The following is a 12,324-nucleotide window of genomic DNA, read 5'->3' on the forward strand; positions in this document are numbered from 1 at the left end:
CTAGAGAGCTTTAAAAAAATCATTAAGATGGATCTCTTCTGGTAGGCCTTCCTGGAATAAAATACGCGGCCACAAATAAGACTTCCCATCTAGTGAACTCTGCCCATGATGATTATTATTTGGATTAGCTAGTTTTTAATATGTAGTTTTTAATCTTATACTGTTTAATCTTGTTTTAGGGGGGCATTTTATATAGATAGATAGATAGATAGATAGATAGATAGATAGATAGATAGAGATGTATTTTAACTTGTTGTACATCACTTTGATTGCCTGGCAAAAAGCGAGATAGAAATAATAGATAGATAGATAGATAGATAGATAGATAGATAGATAGATAGATAGATAGATAGATAGATAGATAGATAGATAGCCTTGGGTTCAGTAACACTACAGAAATTCCGGCGGGTTACATACCGCCATTTAGTACGTATTCTATATGTACTAGGGTTAGGAAGGGGCGGTGCTTCCGCACCCTCCTAACCCTAGTACGTATAGAATACGTACAAGATGGCGGAGGCCTGTTCATACGGGTGCCACCATCTTTATGTATCAGACGCTGTGCGTCCGGACATCACGCGGCGTCTATGATGTCGCGAGTCTGGCCCAGGCGCCTCGCGACATCATAAAGGCGCCGCAAAAAGACAGCTCCGAAATGGAGCTTCTTTTTTTGCTCCGCACAGAAGCTGTGCGGTTTGGCTGCTGCTGGCTCCTCACGGAGCAAATGGCGCCGGCGGGAGACCGCTCAAAGCGGCGTCTATATCCCGCCATAGCACTATTGTTCCTTTTTAACTACCATGGTTCCATCCTAGGGAATTGGATGTAATGTGGGATTTTATTCTTAAGAATTCTTAACGCCCCCCTAAACTGCCAATCCCAGGATTCCCTAGGAAAAATCCAAGACAGTTAAAGTGAAATAATAGCACTATAACACTGATGTGAATGGGCCCCTGAACAGGGCTGTGGTGAAGGGTGAATGCCGATATTTTGTGAAGTACTTTTTTTCATCCTATCTTAATTAATATGCATTGCTCCACCCTTCTGCCACGCTGTTCTGATATTCTTATCATCAAAGTTTCATCCCCCCTCCTCCACTTCAGCAGTCCTTTTTCTAATTTCAGAACTGAACAGATTCTCTTCCATCACCCAGCATGTCTCTGAGTCCCTGCCTTGTTTCTTTCCCTTCAAAAGCTTCATTGCTATGACTGCTGCTGCCAACAGTCAAAATCTCATAGGACATTTTTCATAAAAACTACCTCCAATCAAAATCTTGCAATTATAAAGGAGAAAAATCTGCCATTTGGTAGTGCAGCATACTAAGGTCATTCTTCATTGTTCAGTAGATTTACTCCCAGTGTAGCACAGTCTGGTGCATGAGAAAGAAAAAGAGCATGAGAAAGAAAAAGAACATAGTTGCCATGTTTTTTTCATTGCATTTTTGGATTGTGATAGAGCATCTCTCTACTCTAATAAGTCAACCAAGATTCATCAGATTTCAAACCACGATCTAGCAATTTTACCTATTCCTCTGTACACAGTGTCAGACTACAGTTGCCCTGAATGATACACAACAAAAACAACTGCATTATATATTCTTGGAGACAGCAAAATACTGCAGTATGTATTTCAATTCCATCAGACAGTATGGTATAGCTATACCACACTGTCTGATTGAATTGAAATACATACTGGGCTAGGACTCTGGGTTAGGACTCTGGGAGACGAGGGTTTGAGTTACAGCACAATAAATCTTGCCAAGAAAACCCTAGAACAGGGTCACCATAAGAGTTATTTTAAGGCATACCGGGGGGGGGGGGGGAATCCGATCCGATCCGATCCTGTAAGCATCCAGAGGGCAGCTTCTGCAGTCTTGTCCAACAATCCCAAGGGTGCACTCCATATTCCAGTAAGCTCCTCCTAACCTCTCTCTGATCTCAAAGTGAAACTATAAATTATATTATTCATTGATATAGGCTTATATGGCAATGATTCGTCTCCCACTCTATCCTATTCACTACACACAGCCCTCTGTATGTTGTTGAATTGCAAATCTCATTTACCTTAGCTAGCACAGTGAACATATGCAACCAAAGCAAATAAGGCCTGCTGCACCTCCAGTACTTTCATATCCAAAAGAAAAGAAAATCTTTTAATGTGGCCCAGAACTTCTCATCACTCAGAAATATGGAGTAAGAAATACTAGGATGGCTGGCAGCACTGCAGCTTCTCACAGAGTGCTGAAATTACCTTCGATTCTTACTGCTGGAAAATGGCATTGGATAAGTCCAAGTTTCAAAAGGAACCTGGTTCATGAAAACAATATATGGCACCCCAGAGACTTACCCCATTCTTTGGATACGCGATCCATCCAAGATCTCCCATTACTGATCGTGAGTCCAATAAATTCACTAGGGAGAAAAAAGTAGAAAGATTATTTCACTCGATGTGAAGGAAAAGGTACTAAATGAATGTGAGATACCAAAGGAGATGATAGATAGATTAGATAGATAGATAGATAGATAGATAGATAGATAGATAGATAGATGTCACTGTAACATCACTTTTGTTCTATACCAATAAGCCAAGCACTGCTGGGACTACCAAGGGCTAGAAAGTCTATGCAACTGTCAAGGCTGCTTCATCCCACAGGTCACATGTAGCCATTATTTCCTTCCTTTTTCCCCCTGGGCTGCCCAGTATTCACAGTACTACCCCCAGGTTTTTTTTAATGACACTGAAGATTGCTGCCAGAACTCAGCAGCAAAAAACTAAATGCATTATAGTCAATGGCGGTAAGACATGAAATGTGCTATAGTCAATGAAAGAAGCCAGTATCTAACTAAACTATTTCAGTTCAATATAACTAGTCGATATCAATATTACATTGATTTATTTTAAATTAAATGAATTTGAAGCCAGTTTATATATTCCTATAAATTCATTAACAACTTACTAAGTATGAGCAGGGAAATTTCATTTGTTAATAAGGGGTGGGTGAATTTTGTTGAATTTAGTAATATTTAGTGAAGAACTGTTTTTAAATGGCTTCCATTAATTTTTAATTTGCTTTATATGTACATAGCTAATCTTCACATATATCTATGTGGATGCCCCAGTAACTTTCCGCAGTGGTGGGGTTGTGTGCGCCACTGAGGCAAGAGGCTATGCTGATAGCAGCGGTGCTGCTAGTAGGCTCTTGCATGTCAGAAAGGCTATACCAAAATGTCTAATTAACCATTTGTAAGCCGTTCTGATAGCCTCTTGGCTGAAGAGCGGGGTATAAATTATTATTAGTAGTAGTATTATTAGTAGTATTATTAATGAGCTACTGGGGTACAGCAGAGGCCACTACAAGTAGTTCTGTGGCTAATGATGCCACTGGACTCTCACTGAAAGGACATTTAGACTGCTGACATGTTCAAAGGAGAAAGCACAGTCCAAAGCTACACAACATATATTACAGGAACGTGGAATGTAAGACACATGAATGAGGGGAAGCTTGACATAATAAAACAAGAAGTGGAATGTAACAAAATTGCAATACTTGAAGTGAGCAAGCTAAAGAGGACAGGAATGGGACATTGTGAGTCAGATAATTACGCAGTGTTTTATCCAAGGAAAAAGGTAGGCTATATCAAAAATCTAGTAAGAAATGGGGTGGCGTTAATAGTGAAGAGAGATGTAGTAAAAGCAGTCAATAGATAAATTAAAAGTCTGACCAAATAATATCAGTAAGACTTCAGAGGAAAACCCATCAATATAACCATAAACTCCAAAGTAGAAATTGAAAGACTCTATGCTGGAGTCCAGGAGGAAACTGAACATCCTTGTAGAATTTAAAGATAATTTAAAAAACAGATTTGCACTATTAAACCTAAATGACCAGGAGCCAGAAGAATTTTGACATGAAGCCAGGGATGATGTCAGGGAAGAATGCAAAAAGGCTTAATACTATGGAATTCTGGGAATTGTAGTTTTGTGAGACATTTAGTTTTCTCAGTCAGAGAGCTCTGATGTCACAACAAAAACAGTTTTCAGAATTCTAGGGCACTGGGCCATGGCAGTTAAAGTAATATCAAACTGGACTATTTCTGCAATGTAAATGCAGGCAAAAATGCTTTGTGAGATAAAATAGTGAGAAAAGAGGAAGACTGTATTACAGTTAGACTCAGGTCCATTACACACTGCAGAAATAATCCAGATTGACACCACTTTAACTCCCCTGGTTCAGTGCTAGGGAATCCTGGGAACTGTGCTTTATTGTGGTACCAGAGCTCGTTGATAGAGACGGCTAAACATCTCACAAAAACTACAGTTCCCATAATTCTCTAGCATTGAGCCAAGACAGTTAAAGCAGTCTCAGGATGAATTATTTCTGTAGTGCGTTTTGGACCTCAGTCAAGGAAACCACAGCCTTGAGTCTGCAATACCTGAGCAGGGCTGTTGATGACAGGATGACTTGAACATCTCCAATTCAGAGTCTCCACAAATCAAAGTGGACTTGATGGTATCTAACAACAACAATACAAAACATACTTTTAAAAAATCCGGCTCCTGTGTTAGTGTTGTGGGTAATATTTTTTTTTAAATTAAACTCTGTAGCAAAATCGGGGCAGATGAAGGAGTACTAGGCATGGAAAGAAAAGCTGTTATACACAACAGTATTGACAAAAGGAGCAAGTTGACATCTCCAAAGATGCTGCAAGAAAATGCGGGCCTCTCTAAAGAGCATCTGCACATTTACTAATTTTATGGGGTGCTTCCCAGTGCCCCAATCTTGGGGAAAATATAGGGTACAATTAAAATGGGCAGGACTACAAAGCCTCACAACCGAGTAGGAAACCAGGACAGAAAGAAAATGCAAGCAGTGGCACTGGGCTACACTCATATGTACAGCTTATCCAATGCAACCAATGTGCAAAGGTTGGGCAAAAGAGAAGAATGGGTGGGTGATGCGGGTATGCTGACAGCAGCGACCATTCTACTCCCGGTAAGAATCTGTTTGCAAAGGGATTTCAGGCTTAGTCTGTCACACTGTACAATTGAAATGAGAGCCAGTGCTTCAAGGGAGGAGGGGAAAGGGCCAATCATGCATTTTAAGATTCCAGGCACTGCCTAGGAGGTTGTGGAGCAGCAGTCCTTGGCAGATTGTACCTTCTGCTCTAGACAGAATTGCAGCCTTGCCTGTGCTTAAATCCACAGCATTTTATCTTGCCAAGCTATACAGCCAATTAACAGACAGTTTTACTTTAAATAGCAATAAACTATTCCCAAGCTTGCAACATTTTTCTTGCATTACCTAAAATCTGTAGTCCAAATAGGAAGTGTAATTAAAAAATAAATCTACACACACTTAAACAAGCTAAGGAAAATTATAGCATCTTCTCTCCTTGGCTTATAGCTGAGAGTCTGTTGAGCCTTATTTTAAGGAAAAAAGAAAAGAAAAAGGCTATGCTAAACTAACACTAAAGTTGATATTTTCACAATTTGGGGGATAGATTAATCAGATTCCTTCTACTGTATCTACAGATGGCATTTATTCATAAACCAACTTTTTCAAATTAATTCTTTCAGCTGTCATTTGAGTCTACTGCATCTTGACTTTCCTAACGCTAATAGTTATAATATGGGTGAATTATATTACAAAAGAAGTAGATGCCAACCAGTTTCCGTTATTATCAGATTGTGTCTAATATGGGCCTTTCTATTGGGAACAAAGTGCCCAAAATGCCCATCAAAAACCAAGAGCATTCTCTTCAGGGAGGCTAATCATTAAGAAAAAATGTATAGGCAGGTCACTATGCCAGTGACAGCTATCAACCAAAATATATTCAGCAGCTTGCATTGCACCTTTAAAGTTCAGACTAAAAGACAGAGGAGTTTCATCTTTCCAGTGACAACAATGTCACCAGCTGCCACTCAGTATCCTATGCCACTCTGAAAAATTTAGTATGTTATGTGTGGACCTACCTTTTCTCCTTTACTAAGCCCCCTATTACTATTTACTATTGTTTTAGGTAGTGCTTTGATTAGTTTTCCTGCTGAATCATGGCTCTGCCTGTGGATATAGAAGTCCACAATTTACATGCAGGGTCACAGCTCACAACTGGAATTAACCTGAATTGCAAAGCTCTGTAGCAAATATCTGTGTTTCGTATGAGTTAGCAAACTGGGGAGTGATGTGTGGATGTTCAACAGAATGAGGGAAAAGGCAGGGAAATGGAAGAGCCCAGCACCACAGACACTGTTCAACTGCCATGGACAGATAACTTCTTGCTCAAGTGCAAACTTGTTGGGACTCTGCAGAGATGGGAGATCCATTAAGATGTCTGCCCCCAAGAAGCTAATAGCTTCATGATGGCTCTTGGGAAGTTTCCTTGCTGGCTTGGCAGACGATCATGTCAAAGCTCTGGTCTCTGGAATTGGGAAATTACTACTACAGTGGATACAATCACTCCATTTCCACAGAATGAAGCTAAACCATCCCCTCCTGGTTCTCTTAGGAGCTGACATCAATTTAAAAAGTGAGACGTGGACTAAAATGACACTGGCAGAAAACTCAGAGCGAATCTGAACAAAAACAAGCTAAAGTTTATCTGAAGATGGGGCAATAAGGGTAGTAAAAAACACATTTTTCACTTTCATCACCGCTTCTTCAAAGAACCATTCGGCGGAAGTCTTTCGAGTGGTTAGGGATCTGTTCCAATCTGAGCCACAGAAGAATTTAAGCTACACAACAATCTGCTGTGTAGACTTTGCTCACAAATTTTGCCAGAAAATCTTCAGATTCATTCTCTCCTTGGCTCTAGAATTGATACATGTCTGGTCAATGTACCCTTGGTCTCTGCTTGTTCAGTATTGATGGATACTTTTCAGTTTGTGCTGACCAAAGATGTGGACAGGATGGTTGGTGAGGCAAGAGCCACAACATCTGTACTAGACCCTTGCCCCTCCCAGCTTATTTAACTGGCCAGAGAGGGACCGGCTGAGTGGGTAAGGAAAATGATTAATGCCTCATTATAATAAGACAGGGTCACAACATGCTGAAAACGGTTGCTGTAAGACCTCTACTGGGGGAAAAATAATAACCCCTGGCTCCTACTATATTGGGTAACTACAGGCCTGTCTCTAACATGCTACTTTTGGACAAAGTAATAATAATAATAATTTGTTTTATTTATATACCGCTATTCCAAAGATCATAGCGGTGAACAGCAAGTAAGCTAATTAGCAAGTAAGCTAATTTGCCCCCAACAGTCTGGGTACTCATTTTAGCGACCTCGGAAGGATGCAAGCCTGAGTCGAGCTTGGGCCCTTTTGCTGGTCTTGAACTCGCAACCTTGTGGTTTTGAGTGAATGGCAGCAGTACAGGCATTTAACCACTGCGCCACCAGGGCTCCTAGAACATGTTGGTGGCTTCTCAACTCCAGGGGTCCCTATATCCATTTCAGTCTGGCTTCAGGCCTGTTTATGGGATGGAAGTGGCTTTGGTTGCCTTACTGGATGATCAACACCATGAACTGGATGTCCTCCTATTGGTTCAGTCACCTTCCACAGCGGTCTTCATCTGGGTTACCTTGCTGAGATGGGGATTGGAACTACTGTTGTATAGTGGTTCCATTATTTCCTGAAGGGGTTGTCTCAGAGGGTGGTGCTGGGGGGGGGGGGGGAGTTGCTTCTCAACTCCTTAGCCACTGGCCTATGAAGTCCCTCAGGGTTCTCTCTTGGTCCCTATTCTACTTAACATATGCATGAAACTTCTAGGAGAGGTTGTTCAGAGTTTTGCAGACAGGTGTTACCAGTATGCTGGTGATGCCCAGCTCCAGTAGTCCTTTCTGCCTAATTCCAAGGAAGCTGCTTCCATGCTTACAAGTGCCTGGCATCTGTAATGGACTGGATGAGGAGAAACAAATTGAAACTTAATCCAAACAAGACAGAGATGCTCTCGGTCAGTCAAAAGACAGATAAGGAAATAGCTATTCAGAAAACAGTATTTTTCAGCATAGAAATGAGTATGCAAAGAAATATTAATTTTGTGGATAGAAAATGCTATTTTTTGCATAAAAACTCACATTTGACTTTTGCACCAAACAGGACTCAAACCATGCAATTTTTCTGCATAAGAAACATCATTTTCTATACAGAAAATACTATTTCTGTGCAGATTTCTTCCATGAAAAAGCATGTGTGAATTTTTCATGGACTAAGTCCCAAACTGCAATAGTCTTTGAAAACTGCACAGCTTTTAAAGAGTTTCTCACAACAGAAAGGAATGACTAAAATTGTTCCTTTTTTGATAATGAAAGTAATAAAAATTTCATCCCTAACACACTTGTAAAAAAAAAGTGTGATTCTGAAAATGAGAGCCCTGTCAAAAGTATTTGGTTAGAAGGATAGCTAAATCCAATTGCTACTCCCAAGAAGAACAGAAGAATGCGCCTAATTGCCGACTTTCCAAACTGCTTATTGATTCAATAGATCTACTCTAGTTGGGATGAACACCTGAATTTAGACCAGAGTGAGTGGGAAACAAAAGTAATATCCACGAAAGCTTGTGCGAAAGTAAAAACCAGCTATTTTAAAAGATGCCATATTTCTTTTTTTCTTTTCTTTGTTCCCCCTTCTTTCCTCCTCTTTAAACTAGTACAGGCCACCCAGCCAGATGAAAGACATGAACGACATTTTCCTGGAACAGATGATTAAACTTTCACAGAGGCGAGCCATAACCGTAATGGGGGTTTTCAGCTATCCGGACATATCTGCTGAGATTTGAATATCCAGCAAGCTTTAGATTTCTCATGCTGACAATTTTATTTCTTAGAAGACAGAAAAAAAGAACTAGGAGTGGTCTGTTGTTATAGAATTAATCCTGATCATCAGGGAAGAATGTGTTTAAAATGTGGCAGGAACCTTGAGGGAATATAACCATGTTATCCTGGATTCACGAATGGGAGGACTGTGAAAACTGAGCATAGTCAGACACATGCTCTAGACTTTAGGAAAGCCAGTTTCAAGACATTCAAAGAAAAATTGGGAAGTATGCCATGGCTAGATATAGTGAAGGCAGGTGGAGAAGAGTTCATGAGAAATTTGAGTTTCTGAAAACTGAAATACTGTAGGAACATTTGCAAATATTCTTATTACAAGGAAATTCAGAGGACGTTTAAGGAAGTCAGAGATGCTGAACAGGGAGTTCTCTGGCGAACTAAGATTCAAAATGTGCAGGAGAATGAAAGAAGACATATGACTAAGGAGGACAGATAACTAGACATAGCCTGTAGCAGTGGCATCAGGAAGTCAAAGGCTCAGAGTAAGCTAGGACTTACACAAGAGGCTAAAACAATAGGAACAATTGCTTCCACTCTATTAAGAGCAATACAATAATGGTTAAAGTGGAATCATGCTGCAATAATGGTGTATTGTGAAAGGCACCAAGACTCTAAGCTAAATGAAGTATGCCCAGAATGCTGATGGACCTTGAAGATATTACTTCAATGATATTGGGGGGGGGGGGGGGGGTCTCAAAGAATATCTTGGGAACAGATAGGGAACTAGAACACGCATGCACACACACCTACTTCTAAACACAAATTACACATTTTTAGAAAGCCAGGTCAATATTTACCATTATATCAAAAGTGCACTTTTCAGACTATAGTGCATATAAATGAATACTTTGTTGTTGTTGTGTTCCTTCAAGTTGTTTCCACTTTATGGCGAACCTGTAATCCAGTTCAAATTAGAGATTGCTATCATGGGATTTTCTTGGCGAATTTATTCAGATGGCACTTGCCATTGCCATTCTCTGATGGTGAGAGAGTGTGACTTGCCCAAGGTCACTCAGTGGGTTTCATGGGTCAGTGGGGATTCAAATCCTGGTCTCCAGAATCATAGTCCAACATTCAAACTACTACACCACGCTGGCTCCTCCTCCTCCCTAAATAAATCCTCTACACATTTATAATTGCAGAACACTTAGATCAGAGATGGGTAACTTACGCCCCTCCAGATATTGTTTTACTACAACTTTCATCATAATACCATCATACTTCACCATTGGCTAGAGTAGCTAGAGCTACTAGGAGATGTGGTGCAACAATCAAGAGGCTGTCTAGTAAACAATCCAAAAACATGTGGACACCACCAAATTAGGGAAGACTGGCATAGGGGACTAGCACTGTTCTTCTCTGCTTGAAAGATCAATGAATACTTTTTGTGGCATCACAACTCACTGAATTCCTACCTAGAATATCTCAGACCTGACATTTTACAGTAAGAAAAGAGGCCAAGGCCTCTGACAGGGTCCAATGCCACATTGTGCACTGCATCCTATCATTCATCCCTCTTATTATTATTATTATTAGTTTTATTTATACCCCACCTTTCCACAGGATGTGATCAAGGCGGCTTACAACAAAATCTCAAAATACAAAGCAAACAATGCACAGGGAAGAACAGTACACAATACCATACAATGCCAACAATGTAAAATTACAGTACATAATACAATGCAGAAGAAAACAATATAATACAATGCAGAAAAACAATCCCCTGACAATAAAACCTGCACCCCCCCTCTCAAATTCTCTCCCTCCAAAAAGGCTGCAACGGCGGCACCAAGCAATTGTCCTTGGTGCTCCTCCCCGATGGTAAAGGGGTAAAGGAGAGTCCCTTGGGCCGCAGCCCAGATGGAAGCAGGCGGGCGGGCGGCATCATCTCCGGGGAGGCCGGCGAGCCGGCTTATGAGGGGCCGCTCTCACCTGGCCCCTCCCCTTTCAAAAACGCCACCGCAGCGGCAACAAAGAGTCCTCACCGGGCCGCTGCCAGGTGGAAAAAGGCAGCAGCGTCCTCCGGGGCAGCAGGGAGTCCCTTGGGCCGCAGCCATTTTGTCACTACCCTTCTGCAGCAATCCTCACTCATTCTCCATTCTGATGGTTTTGTTTTGGATATATATATATATATATATATATATATATATATATATATATATATATTAAAAATGGAATACTTGAGTAAAATCAAGACCAAAGCACAAGGAACCTTCTTACTAAAGTTATAACAATTAAGCTGTTCAGAAGAGTGCATACTTTCTGCAAACTGTAATGATGTACGATGCGTATTGATCTACATTGTTGTATGACTAATTAAAACCTGTCCAGGAGAAGCAAGTAATGAATATAATTAGATGGAATGTTTGATAGCACAACTTGCTTTGCATACATTAATTAAAACATCAAAAAAATGTAAACCCACTAGGTTCAGTTTTGCAACACAGCTAAATGTTTCTGGAAAATTAGTGAACAAAACAGACTTAGATTGCATTCATAATGATACTGAAGGCTTGCTCTCATACATATAGTCAAAACAATCAGTCCTCAAGGCAATGTGCTATTAATAGAGAAATACTCCACACCCAAAGCCAGTTTTGTGCCATCCTAATTTCCTATGTTTGAATCAAATAGGGGTCATGAAATAGATGCATTCAAGGCAATCACTCTACTAAAATATAAAATAGTCAGCCAGAACTCAGTGAAAGAGAAGCGTAGGAAACTGACTGCCAAGGTAGATATGGTGCATAGAAAAGCATGATTTGTACTAAAAAGATTGCTTAGTCTTTACATAATCGTATTCTGTGCATGATGAAGAACATGAAACATTGGATCAATATGTTTTCTCTGAACTCCAAAATTGTGAAATGATTTAACTTGTACATCTTGCAACCAAGTCCAGTCCTGATTAGAACACTGTGTGCACAATATCAAACATTACTTTGCTTTTAAGGAGGAAAATAACAGAATATGCCTTCCAGATTTTTTGAAACCTAAGGATCAGAGAAACACAAGAGTAAGTGACTTGCCCAATGGATTTCTATGATTGAGTAAGAATTCAGATCCTCGCCTCCATTCTGGTCCCTCCTCTCTAGAGATTCTAGCCATTATGAATCATGCCTATTCTTCCTACAAAATGTATTCTACACTCTGCTTTTTAATCACACCGGAATGTGACCTATATGTTTTAAGTCTTTTAACTATCAAAGCTTCAAACAAGTTTGAAAATTATGATGCTAAAGAATGCTAAAAATAACTAAGGCGGGTTAATGATTGAGTAAGAATTCAGATCCTCGCCTCCATTCTGGTCCCTCCTCTCTAGAGATTCTAGCCATTATGAATCATGCCTATTCTTCCTACAAAATGTATTCTACACTCTGCTTTTTAATCACACCGGAATGTGACCTATATGTTTTAAGTCTTTTAACTATCAAAGCTTCAAACAAGTTTGAAAATTATGATGCTAAAGAATGCTAAAAATAACTAAGGCGGGTTA

General features: G+C 40.1%; 1 protein-coding gene across 1 annotated transcript in view; it reads right to left on the bottom strand.

Annotated features, from left to right (window-relative positions):
• Window positions 1-12,324, bottom strand: part of EPHA5 (EPH receptor A5) — a 276,495-nt gene that overhangs the window by 215,934 nt on the left and 48,237 nt on the right. Inside the window, 1 exon segment of the mRNA XM_042474841.1 lies at window positions 2,344-2,408. Coding sequence (XP_042330775.1) covers window positions 2,344-2,408 — 65 coding nt within the window.

This window comes from Sceloporus undulatus, chromosome 6, assembly GCF_019175285.1.
Source record: "Sceloporus undulatus isolate JIND9_A2432 ecotype Alabama chromosome 6, SceUnd_v1.1, whole genome shotgun sequence".
NCBI lineage: Eukaryota > Metazoa > Chordata > Lepidosauria > Squamata > Phrynosomatidae > Sceloporus > Sceloporus undulatus.